Source organism: Vipera berus, assembly GCF_964194415.1.
Source record: "Vipera berus genome assembly, chromosome: 1".
NCBI lineage: Eukaryota > Metazoa > Chordata > Lepidosauria > Squamata > Viperidae > Vipera > Vipera berus.
Genome location: NC_138202.1, coordinates 123,822,693 through 123,835,879, shown reverse-complemented (window position 1 = coordinate 123,835,879; position 13,187 = coordinate 123,822,693). Strand labels below are relative to the sequence as shown.

Below are 13,187 nucleotides of genomic sequence, written 5' to 3'. Positions count from 1 at the left end.
GATCGCCTTGCAGTCCAAGGGACTCGCAGGAGTCTTCTCCAGCACCAGAGTTCAAAGGCCTCAATTCTTTGGCGCTCAGCCTTTCTTATGGTCCAACTTTCACAGCCATACATTGCAACTGAGAAGACCATAGCCTTGACTATACGCACTTTTGTTGACAGGGTGATGTCTCTGCTTTTTAGTGTGCTGTCTAGATTTGCCATGGCTTTCCTCCCGAGGAGCAAGCGTCTTTTAATTTCTTGGCTACAGTCCCCATCTGCAGTGATCTTGGAGCCCAGGAAAATAAAATCTGTCACTACCTCCATTTCTTCCCCATCTATTTGCCAGGAATTGAGAGGGCCGGATGCCATGATCTTGGTTTTCTTAATGTTTAGTTTCAACCCAACTTTTGCACTCTCCTTCTTCACTCGCAACAAGAGACTCTTCAGTTCCTCTTCACTTTCTGCCATTAGAGTGGTATCATCTGCATATCTTAGGTTGTTGATATTTCTTCCGGCAATCTTAATTCCAACTTTTGATTCATCTAGCCCTGCCTTTCTCATGATGTGCTCTGCATATAAGTTAAATAGGCAAGGCGACAGTATACAGCCTTGCCGGACTCCTTTCCCAATTTTGAACCAATCAGTAGTTCCGTGTCCAGTTCTCACTGTTGCTTCTTGGCCCGCATATAGGTTTCTCAAGAGACAAATAAGATGGTCTGGTACACCCATCACTTTAAGGACTTGCCACAGTTTGTTATGATCCACACAATCAAAGGCTTTAGCATAGTCAATGAAGCAGAAGTAGATGTTTTTCTGGAACTCTCTAGCTTTCTCCATGATCCAGCGTATGTTAGCAATTTGATCTCTAGTTCCTCTGCCTCTTCGAAATCCTGCCTGTACTTCTGGTAGTTCTCGATCCACATACTGCTGAAGTCTAGCTTGTAGGATGTTAAGCATAACTTTACTAGCATGAGAAATGAGTGCAATGGTGCGATAGTTTGAACATTCTTTGGCACTGCCTTTCTTTGGAATTGGAATGTAAACTGATCTTTTCCAATCCTGTGGCCACTGTTGAGTTTTCCAAATTTGCTGGCAAATTGAGTGTAGCACTTTTACTGCATCCTCTTTTAAGATTTTGAATAGCTCAGCTGGAATACTGTCACCTCCACTAGCTTTGTTGTTGCTCAGCTTTTCTAAGGCCCACTTCACTTCACATTCTAGGATGTCTGGCTCGAGGTCAGTGACCACCTCATTGTGATTATCAGGGACATTAAGCTCATTCTTGTATAGTTCTTCTGTGTAATTTTGCCATCTCTTCTTAATCTCTTCTGCCTCTGTTAGGTCCTTGCCATTTTGGTCCTTTATCATGCCCATTTTTGCATTGAACGTTCCCTTCATCTCTCCAATTTTCTTGAAAAGATCTCTGGTCCTCCCAATTCTATTGTTTTCTTCTATTCCTTTGCACTGTTCATTTAAGAAGGCATTCTTATCTCTTCTAGCTATTCTCTGGAATTCTGCATTCAATTGGGCGTATCTTTCTTTTTCTCCCTTGCCTTTCGCTTCCCTCCGCTATTTGCAAAGCTTCCTCAGACAGCCATTTTGCTTTCTTGCATTTCTTTTTCTTTGGGATGGTTTTGGTTGCTACCTCTTGTACAATATTGCGAACCTCTGTCCATAGTTCTTCAGGCACTCTGTCTATCAGATCTATCAGTTTACACTTAGGTCACCATGAACTCGGAGAGCAAAATGGACATTGCCAACATATTCAGAGTGCTTGGGTATGGCTAGGAAGGCACTAACTTTTCTAGCCTGCCCTATCTTTGTTTGCTGGTAAAATACATGGGAAAATCCCATTGGAGGAAAATTCCACTTAAGAGTTAGGTCACCATGAATCCATAGAGCAATATGGACATCACCAACAAACTTGGAATACTTGGGTATACTTAGGAGGGCACTTACTTTTCTAGACTGCCCCATCTATCTTTCGTGGTAAAATAGATGGGAAAATCCCATTGGAGGAAAATTCAACTTAGGGTTAGGTCTCCATGAACTTGGAAAGGAAAATGGACATCACCAACAAATCCGGAGTGTATGGTACAGTTAGGAGGGCACTTCTAGGCTGTGCTATCTCTCTTTCCTGGAAAATTCAGCTTAGGGTTAAGGTTAGGTCACCAAGAACTCACAGAGCAAAATGAGAACCACCAACAAATTCAGTGTCCTTTGGTATGGTTAGGAGGACACTGACTTTTCTAGCCTGCCCTATCTATCTTTACTGGTAATATACATGGGAAAATCCCATTGGAGGAAAATTCCGCTTAGGGTTAGGTTTACATCACCATGAACTTGGAGAGCAAAATGGACATTGCCAACAAACTCGGAATACTTGGGTATGGTTAGGAGGACACTTACTTTTCTAGACTGCCCTATGTTTCCTGGTAAAATAGATGGTAAAATACCATTGCAGGAAAATTCCACTTAGGGTTAGGTCACCATGAACTCGGAGAGGAAAACAAGACATCGCCAACAAACTCAGAGTGACCTAACCCTAACCCGAATTTTCCTCCAATGGGATTTTCCCATCTATTTTACCAGGAAACATAGATAGGGCAGGCTAGCAAAGTCAGTTCAACCTTATCTCTCTATATTTTCATCGACTGAAAATCCCAAGCGCGACGTCCCAAGCAAGGCGACAGAAGACCCAACCGCACACCTTCCCTACAAACTCCGGGCCCGCGACGAAGTAATCTGCGCGCGCAAGCTCAGCACAGAAAAGAGCAGCCCCCCCCCCCCGCGGAGAAGCGAGTCTCGGGAGGAGCGTACGAAACAACGCATGCGCATAACGCAGGCTCGCCTTTCCCTACTACCCGGAAGTGACGCACAGTGCCGGCTCGGAGAAGAGTGGGTTGGGCCCCTAGTGGCGGAAGCGACTGGAGTCGGGCGGGTCCCCGGTGCAGCGCGCTCCTCGGCTAGGTGGATTTTTTTTTCTCCCCTTCCCTGTCCCCCGCTCCTCCTCCTCCTCCTCCTCCCCCGCCCGGCTTCCGTACCCCTCCTCACTGTCGCCATCGCCATGATCCTGCTGGAGGTCAACAACCGCATCATTGAGGAGACGCTCGCGCTCAAGTTCGAGGGCGCGGCCGCTGGGTGAGAGGCTGGGAGAGGGGGAGTGGCAGCGGACGGACAGGCGGGCGGGCGGGCGGCAAACGGAGCGGGTGCTCGGGACTCGGCCCGGGCGCCACCACCAGCCATATAACTGCTTGCTAAGGAAGAGAAGAAGGCTGTCAAGGGCTGCCGAGCGAGCGGACGGGGATATCAGGCCTAGCTCCCACCCTACCCCCCCCCCTCTCCCTGCCTCTTTTGACTGCCCGCTGGTGGAGCTCTTGGTGGGAGAGACCCCACCGAGTAGGCGAGGGCCACGAACTCTGGCCTCCGGCGAGGGGCGCGGAGCCAGGCCGGCTGCTCTTTCCGCTGGGAAGAAGCTCGCCATTTCGCTGCGGCTCGGTGTTTGAATCATCAGCCCAGCTCGGAGGCGGTTGCTGGCATCTTCTCCCCCACCACCACCACCACCACCCCCTTGTCAACATGTTGGGAGTTCTCCTTCCGGGCCCAAAAGGATTCAGTCGGTGGAAAGTCTTTTAGGAGAAATACGGTAGTGGTATCGGAATATATCGCGGTGATATCGCGGTGATATCGCGGTGATATCACGGTGATATCGCGGTGATATCGCGGTGGCTCAGTGGGTTAGGACGCTGAGCTTGTTGATCAGAAGGTCGGCAGTTTGGCGGGTCGAATCCCGAGTGCCGTGTAGCAGAGTGAGCGCCTGTTACTCGTCCCAGCTTCTGCCAACCTAGCAGTTCGAAAGCACGTAAAAATGCAAGTAGAAAAATAGGGACCACTACGGTGGGAAGGTAACAGCGTTCCGTGCGCCTTTGGCGTCTAGTCATGCCGGCCACATGACCACGGAGAGGTCCTCGGACAAGCGCTGGCTCTTCGGCTTTGAAACGGAGATGAGCACCGGCCCCTAGAGTCGGAAACGACTAGCACGCGTGTGCGGGGGAACCTTTACCTTTACCTTTTTATCGGAAGCGCTGGGGCGACCACACCACATGTTGCCACTTCCTGGGCTTTTGCTCATCTGCTTCTTTTTCTGTTCGTCTGAAAGTGGCCTTTTCCTGGCGGCTGATTCGATCACGTTTTAAAGAATCTGGGTGAATTCCCTGCTTTATATGAACGGTATAGTTTTTAGATAGATAGATAGACAGACAGACAGATAGATAGATAGATGATAGATAGATTTGTTGTTGTTAGTTGCGAAGTCGTGTCCAACCCATCGCGACCCTATGGACAATGTTCCTCCAGGCCTTCCTGTCCTCTACCATCTTCTGGAGTCCATCTAAGCTCACGCCTACTGCTTCAGTGACTCCATCCAGCCACCTTAGATAGATAGATAGATAGATAGATAGATAGATAGATAGATAGATAGATAGATAGATAGATAGATAGATAGATAGACAGACACGTCTTATCCCAGGGGTCTTCAAAACTTGGCCCTTTTATGACTTGTGGACTTCAACAACCAGAATTCCTCAGCCAGCATGCCTGGCTGAGGAATTCTGGGAGTTGAAGTCCACAAGTCATAAAAGGGCCAAGTTTGAAGACTCCTGTCTTAACCCAACAGGAAAGACGAGCGTTTTCAGTATTTTCTCAGAGGAGAGTGAGGCCTCGTAAGAAAATCTAGAAAAGGGAGATCTTGATATTCACGCTTGAGAAATGCAAAAATATTTGAATCCCTAGTTTCCTGCCTACGGAATGTTTCTTGGGTGTGGCTTGTCTTTCCCTGTTCCCAGTCTAGTCTCTTGGCCATTTTCTGTATGGTATACGCGTTTGAAAACATTTGTGTGATGTAGCTGTTGACACAGCCTATTTTGCCAAGAGATTTGTTATAATGAATAGTCAATAAATGCCTTGCAGTATAAAAATAAAATCCATATTTCAGTATTCATCAAAAACCCTCCAAATTTTAATTGGTTTGCTGGAAATTGAGATGCAGTCCATGACATACCTCTCAAATGGCACTTAAAAATGTTTTTAGACAGTTTGGGCCACTTTTAGGTATTTGTACCTTCATTATGTTATATACCAGTGTTAATAGAAGCATATCTTTGATGCTTTTTTATAAATTTAACTTTGATAAAATTATTGTATCTACCAACTATGCATAAAATATTGCCTGCTTAACTAAAGCTAATCAATCAATGCATTCAGGAAGTTGGTTCAAATGGAAAAGAGCCATTTCTCTAATGCAGTAGATACAGCTGAGTTTGCATTGCTTTTAAGTTCATTGTCATGCATAAGTAGGCTTTTCCATACAATGCAACGCTACAGTATATCTTATGATATTATGTGGTGAAATCTAGATAGCAACACATACCACTTTTTAAATTTATTTTAAAAATGCTTATGCCAGCTACTCTTTTAACAGCTCTGGGCAATCATAAGCCACTTAAAAACCAAGACAGTGAACGCTTAACATTAAACCACAAAAACAGAAAAAGACCTAGATATATTTTGGTCCTGTAATAAGGAACTTTCATCATCTTATGTGTCAGTTGTTCCATAATGTGTGCTCAGCTTTACAGAATATAGTTGTTATAACTGTACATATCCAATGTATCTCTTGTGGGGATTCACAAGAGATGCCCTGTTGATGACCTGAAACTTTTGCTGGCCTATAGGGGAAAGTGCAGTTCTATATGTAATTCAACTGTTTTATTAGCTGTAGCCATATCTGCTGGTCCTGAATACGTTTGTAGTACCAGTCCCAAATGTCTTTGGAAGTTTCATATTTGTAGACATGCATTTTTCACACTGCTTTAGGTAAATAGGTGTGCAAATTACTCTGTTGCTTGTAGTGGATACTTTTGATGATTGCAGAAAAGAAGTGAATGTGCAGTAAATTCATGTTTGCCAGAAGAATGATAGAGGCCCTATAGAACTTATATTTATTACATGCAGTTGTGCATGCTTATTGTCTTACTCTGCCTTTGCTCTGGTTAATTCAAAGTATCATCTTTATTTTATTAATCTCTATGTTTGGTAAGGTTAATTTTCCCAAACTCATATATTGAACTTTGATACTCTGCAGTGATTTTAATTTATATACATCTAGCTTTTGTCTAGCCAGCCCATGAACATAATGACATTCCTATTTGCAAAAATGTGTGTTCCATGTATAAATGTTATGCCCACTAAAACAATATATTAAGCAACTTTTAGTAGTATCCAGTTGAATAACACATCTATCAGTTAATATAAAAAGCCCTCTTGAGAAGAAGCATTAATACTACTAGATTATAAACAGAAAGGAAGTTATTACTTCTGCATTTTTAAGGACAGAAACCATGTCCTGACAAGCTCAGAGCCAAGACAAAGAACTGAAATGAATGCTAATCTATTTGCTTCAAGCTGAGTCATCTCTTAAAATACACCTAATGGGTGTGTACAGCAAGCTTTGTTTCTTATATTTATTGGAGAGAAAAAAATCAAGCCATATTTCCCAAAATTCAGGGTACTTTCCTTTTAAAAATAGATCACTATAACTGTTAAATTTGAAAACAATATATTGTACTGGTTTGAGTCTCCTTAAAATAATAAAATTATAACTGCAAATATGAACTGAGTGAATCAAGTAACTGCTACAAAATAGGCAGGTTATAATGCAGTTGAGTAGTATGATTATAAAACGTGACTTACATTTGAGGGCTCCAGGTTTCCTGGTAATGTTTTTAGGTAAAATCCAGGAATATACTCAGACTAACTTGTAACAGTTGTGATTCAGTCATTACATTTCTTTTTAAAAATTTGGAAGCCTTCCTTCCCTTTGTTTGATAGAGAAGCAAGGACACTCTTCCTCATCTCTTTTGAAACGTGTTATAGAAGTGTTATGCTCACTGTTGAGCATCAAGCCACCAAATTTAAACTGGATTTGTATAATAGAGAACAAAGGGCAAGGAAGTTCTAGGAAATATATCTGGCGTTCATTTTTTATATCAAGCTACCTTTGTTTGCATATTTGCAGAACACTTGTATGACTTCATCATCAGTGTCCAAGAACATTAAGTAATAGGTAGTCTTAAACATTAAAAAGACAGCATTAGAGCAGCCCAGAATGCTAATCATCCAGTGTTGGTGGATATATTGATTTGAGAACATTATAACCACACATCTTATGCTGTCATATCCTGCTGCTTTATTTAGCAATTTTCACTTTAATTTAAATGTAATTATAAAGGGCACATATTGCTCTTTCCCACATTAGAATTCACATGAGAAAGTGACACTCAATGAACTATCTTGAATTTTACTGAAGAAGTGTAACGTTTAAGATTGCATGGTAATCTGCAGAGGTCTCCTTGGCATACCTTTTCAGATTATTTTTTTTATTTCTTATGATCCTCTAAGCTTTATGGTATCAGATTCAATTTAGGCCTTATTATAAATAATTTACCACAACCAATTTAGAACAAAATCTGGTTATCTAAAATATTAACAGGTAAAAGTTTTGTTAAATTTGCCAGGTCTAGGGATAGATCATAATGGAGAAATACTATATGGGTGGCAAGAGTTGACACTCACTTGATGGCATATAATGACTGACAGCTTAAATATAGGCAGTTCTCATTGGTTAGTCTGCAGGCTGTCCTAGAAAGTCTTCTAAAAATGACCAAATTGAAGTTTTTAATATTGGAACTTCTTCATAGAAGCTAGTGTTTTCATTTTCTCTCAAGGAATTTTGCACTATATAAGAATTTCAGTATAGTGAATGCTTATGCTATCATTCTGAATATTTAATTTCTTTCCTGAGACACTTCAGTATGCAATTGGGATTGCAACACTTGTATTACACAACAAGGCAAACTTACAATCTTAAACTGTTTCTAAGAGGAAAAAAATGGACTGAAATAAAAATCAGAAGAAATTTCTAATGTTTATCAATATATTGACTACAATTGTCAGTTGGGGCACAATGGAAGGAAAGTGTAATTTGTAACCAAGTAGTTTTTAATTTTTTAAAATTTTTTCCTTCTTTGCATATCAGTATCATTCTGCTTTTCCTTTTTTGTGTGACTACTTGGATTTATTTTCTGAGTAACTTTATAAAAAGAAATGTTGAAATGAGTGAAAAAGAAATGTAACAAAAAAGAATGCAAAATATGCTGTAATCCTTGCTAGGCACTTCAGTTCAGGTGATTGATGCTGAAATACACTGAATTGAAAATACAGCTATTGGCTCCTAATGTCATGTGAACACTTTAATGCAAAGCTTCAATCAGTCCTTTGATTGGAGATGTCAACTTGCTGCATAAAGAATACATAAATATACTAGAAGCACTGAACTGAAGAGATGGCACAGTGGTAGCTGAATTAGCAATATTTTTGTTTTATCAAAGGAATGCATTGACTCGTCTTCCGCCTCAAAAATATGCTCGGTTGATTTCTTCTTTTTTAACATGATTGATTTTGCCTTGTATGTTTTCATTTGGAACAAAAGCTTTCTTCCCCAAGTAATTTTGCTTAGGATTGTAACATGTGAGCTTGCCAGTACTATATATTCCAAAATCCAGTATACCCTTTGTTTTGTGTACCCTGGAATCCTCTCTCAGCTTTATTATTTGGACCAGATATTAATTGTGATTTCTGCTCTGTCCTTAGCTATGCTGCATTGTCCATTCATGCCTCATATATGTATTGGACCCCACTTTGTTCTGATTTTATAAATAATAGGCAAATTCTGTGCGATAGTCTCCTTTGCATTCTATAACTTACAGATAGTTTGTGCTGTTTGCCTTCTATCAGTATAGAGTAGACAAAGTATATGTTGTGCAATGAGTATTTGAAGATGATTTAAAATATGTGCATATTTAAAGCCATACTAGTTGCCAGTACCTTCGATCAGTGGGAGTATGGGGGCAATCTTATTCAAAAACTACAGCAATTTTGTATAAAAATAGTATGCAATTATGGTTGATTGAAGAGAGAAAGAGGACAGCAGGAAGAAAGACCAGCCAGATCCCTTTCTCATCCCAGCACTAGGGTAGATGTCCTTCCATTTGGATTCAAAGAATACTTTAAAACAGGGATGTCAAACTCACAATGTCACATGACGTTTTGTGACGTAATGCAACTTTTTTCCCATTCCTGGCAATGGGGTGGGCGCAGTTTTGCTATGATGCATCCGACTCGCAGGCCGGCAGTTTGACACCCCTGCTTTAAAAGGATACAGTGCTTCTTTATGCTAATAAGAAGAATGGAGAACCACGTTTGGCCAAAAAAAAGTCTGCTGATTTTATCCTCTGAGTTCAGATGAGCTTGTCAAAAAAAAAAAATCTTTCTTGCATTTGGAGTAAGATGGAAAGACAAGTGGCTGCTGAGTGGTATTTTTGGTTTATATACCTTATTAGTTTGTTCCTTCGAGCAGAGAGCAGCAAAAAGAAACAATCCATGTCACTTACCGTATATACTTGAGTATAAGCCGACTCGAGTATAAGCCGAGACCCCCAATTTCACCCCCCAAAACTGGAAAAAGTTATTGACTCGAGTATAAGCCGATCCGCCGTTCTGCAAGCCTGAATACACAGGAATACCCTGTGTGGCCGCGGCTCGTCGGCAGGTCTCCGTTCCTCCTGCCGACCTTTGGGGAGGTTTGGGCGCCTCCCCAAACCTCCCCAAACGTCGGCAGGTCTCCGTTCCTCCTGCCGACCTTTGGGGAGGTTTGGGCGCCTCCCCAAACCTCCCCAAACCTCGGCAGGTCTCCGTTCCTCCTGCCGACCTTTGGGGAGGTTTGGGCGCCTCCCCAAACCTCCCCAAACCTCGGCAAGTCTCCGTTCCTCCTGCCGACCTTTGGGGAGGTTTGGGCGCCTCCCCAAACCTCGGCAGGTCTCCGTTCCTCCGCGCAGACCTGCCGACCTTTGGGGAGGTTTGGGCGCCTCCCCAAACGTCCCCAAACCTCGGCAGGTCTCCGTTCCTGTTTGGGGAGGTTTGGGCGCCTCCCCAAACCTCCCCAAACCTCGGCAGGTCTCCGTTCCTCCGCGCAGACCTGCCGACGTTTGGGGAGGTTTGGGCGCCTCCCCAAACCTCCCCAAACCTCGGCAGGTCTCCGTTCCTGTTTGGGGAGGTTTGGGCGCCTCCCCAAACCTCCCCAAACCTCGGCAGGTCTCCGTTCCTCCGCGCAGACCTGCCGACCTTTGGGGAGGTTTGGGCGCCTCCCCAAACGTCCCCAAACCTCGGCAGGTCTCCGTTCCTGTTTGGGGAGGTTTGGGCGCCTCCCCAAACCTCCCCAAACCTCGGCAGGTCTCCGTTCCTCCGCGCAGACCTGCCGACCTTTGGGGAGGTTTGGGCGCCTCCCCAAACGTCCCCAAACCTCGGCAGGTCTCCGTTCCTGTTTGGGGAGGTTTGGGCGCCTCCCCAAACCTCCCCAAACCTCGGCAGGTCTCCGTTCCTCCGCGCAGACCTGCCGACCTTTGGGGAGGTTTGGGCGCCTCCCCAAACGTCCCCAAACCTCGGCAGGTCTCCGTTCCTGTTTGGGGAGGTTTGGGCGCCTCCCCAAACCTCCCCAAACCTCGGCAGGTCTCCGTTCCTCCGCGCAGACCTGCCGACCTTTGGGGAGGTTTGGGCGCCTCCCCAAACGTCCCCAAACCTCGGCAGGTCTCCGTTCCTGTTTGGGGAGGTTTGGGCGCCTCCCCAAACCTCCCCAAACCTCGGCAGGTCTCCGTTCCTCCGCGCAGACCTGCCGACCTTTGGGGAGGTTTGGGCGCCTCCCCAAACCTCCCCAAACCTCGGCAGGTCTCCGTTCCTGTTTGGGGAGGTTTGGGCGCCTCCCCAAACGTCCCCAAACCTCAGCAGGTCTCCGTTCCTCCGCGCAGACCTGCCGACCTTTGGGGAGGTTTGGGCGCCTCCCCAAACCTCCCCAAACCTCGGCAGGTCTCCGTTCCTGTTTGGGGAGGTTTGGGCGCCTCCCCAAACCTCCCCAAACCTCGGCAGGTCTCCGTTCCTCCGCGCAGACCTGCCGACCTTTGGGGAGGTTTGGGCGCCTCCCCAAACGTCCCCAAACCTCGGCAGGTCTCCGTTCCTGTTTGGGGAGGTTTGGGCGCCTCCCCAAACCTCCCCAAACCTCGGCAGGTCTCCGTTCCTCCGCGCAGACCTGCCGACCTTTGGGGAGGTTTGGGCGCCTCCCCAAACCTCCCCAAACCTCGGCAGGTCTCCGTTCCTGTTTGGGGAGGTTTGGGCGCCTCCCCAAACGTCCCCAAACCTCGGCAGGTCTCCGTTCCTCCGCGCAGACCTGCCGACCTTTGGGGAGGTTTGGGCGCCTCCCCAAACCTCCCCAAACCTCGGCAGGTCTCCGTTCTTCCTGCCGACCTTTGGGGAGGTTTGGGCGCCTCCCCAAACCTCCCCAAACGTCGGCAGGTCTGCGCGGAGGAACGGAGACCTGCCGAGGTTTGGGGAGGTTTGGGGAGGCGCCCAAACCTCCCCAAACAGGAACGGAGACCTGCCGAGGTTTGGGGAGGTTTGGGGAGGCGCCCAAACCTCCCCAAAGGTCGGCAGGTCTGCGCGGAGGAACGGAGACCTGCCGAGGTTTGGGGAGGTTTGGGGAGGCGCCCAAACCTCCCCAAACAGGAACGGAGACCTGCCGAGGTTTGGGGACGTTTGGGGAGGCGCCCAAACCTCCCCAAAGGTCGGCAGGTCTGCGCGGAGGAACGGAGACCTGCCGAGGTTTGGGGAGGTTTGGGGAGGCGCCCAAACCTCCCCAAACAGGAACGGAGACCTGCCGAGGTTTGGGGACGTTTGGGGAGGCGCCCAAACCTCCCCAAAGGTCGGCAGGTCTGCGCGGAGGAACGGAGACCTGCCGAGGTTTGGGGAGGCGCCCAAACCTCCCCAAACAGGAACGGAGACCTGCCGAGGTTTGGGGACGTTTGGGGAGGCGCCCAAACCTCCCCAAAGGTCGGCAGGTCTGCGCGGAGGAACGGAGACCTGCCGAGGTTTGGGGAGGTTTGGGGAGGCGCCCAAACCTCCCCAAACAGGAACGGAGACCTGCCGAGGTTTGGGGAGGTTTGGGGAGGCGCCCAAACCTCCCCAAAGGTCGGCAGGTCTGCGTGGAGGAACGGAGACCTGCCGAGGTTTGGGGACGTTTGGGGAGGCGCCCAAACCTCCCCAAACAGGAACGGAGACCTGCCGAGGTTTGGGGACGTTTGGGGAGGCGCCCAAACCTCCCCAAAGGTCGGCAGGTCTGCGCGGAGGAACGGAGACCTGCCGAGGTTTGGGGAGGTTTGGGGAGGCGCCCAAACCTCCCCAAACAGGAACGGAGACCTGCCGAGGTTTGGGGACGTTTGGGGAGGCGCCCAAACCTCCCCAAAGGTCGGCAGGTCTGCGCGGAGGAACGGAGACCTGCCGAGGTTTGGGGAGGTTTGGGGAGGCGCCCAAACCTCCCCAAACAGGAACGGAGACCTGCCGAGGTTTGGGGAGGCGCCCAAACCTCCCCAAAGGTCGGCAGGAGGAACGGAGACCTGCCGAGGTTTGGGGAGGCGCCCAAACCTCCCCAAAGGTCGGCAGGAGGAACGGAGACCTGGGGAGGTTTGGGGAGGCGCCCAAACCTCCCCAAAGGTCGGCAGGAGGAACGGAGACCTGCCGAGGTTTGGGGAGGCGCCCAAACCTCCCCAAAGGTCGGCAGGAGGAACGGAGACCTGCCGAGGTTTGGGGAGGTTTGGGGAGGCGCCCAAACCTCCCCAAACAGGAACGGAGACCTGCCGAGGTTTGGGGACGTTTGGGGAGGCGCCCAAACCTCCCCAAAGGTCGGCAGGTCTGCGCGGAGGAACGGAGACCTGCCGAGGTTTGGGGAGGCGCCCAAACCTCCCCAAACAGGAACGGAGACCTGCCGAGGTTTGGGGAGGCGCCCAAACCTCCCCAAAGGTCGGCAGGTCTGCGCGGAGGAACGGAGACCTGCCGAGGTTTGGGGAGGTTTGGGGAGGCGCCCAAACCTCCCCAAACAGGAACGGAGACCTGCCGAGGTTTGGGGACGTTTGGGGAGGCGCCCAAACCTCCCCAAAGGTCGGCAGGTCTGCGCGGAGGAACGGAGACCTGCCGAGGTTTGGGGAGGTTTGGGGAGGCGCCCAAACCTCCCCAAACAGGAACGGAGACCTGCCGAGGTTTGGGGAG

General features: G+C 47.8%; 1 protein-coding gene across 2 annotated transcripts in view; it reads left to right on the top strand.

The window, feature by feature from the left end:
• The first annotated feature begins 2,899 nt into the window (after window positions 1–2,899).
• Window positions 2,900–13,187, top strand: part of ARPC2 (actin related protein 2/3 complex subunit 2) — a 32,519-nt gene continuing 22,231 nt past the window's right edge. For both annotated transcript variants that reach the window (XM_081314763.1, XM_081314762.1), the window contains exon 1: window positions 2,900–3,122. In XM_081314763.1, coding sequence (XP_081170889.1) covers window positions 3,049–3,122 — 74 coding nt within the window. In that variant the 5' untranslated portion in view covers window positions 2,900–3,048. The remainder of the gene's footprint in view (window positions 3,123–13,187) is intronic.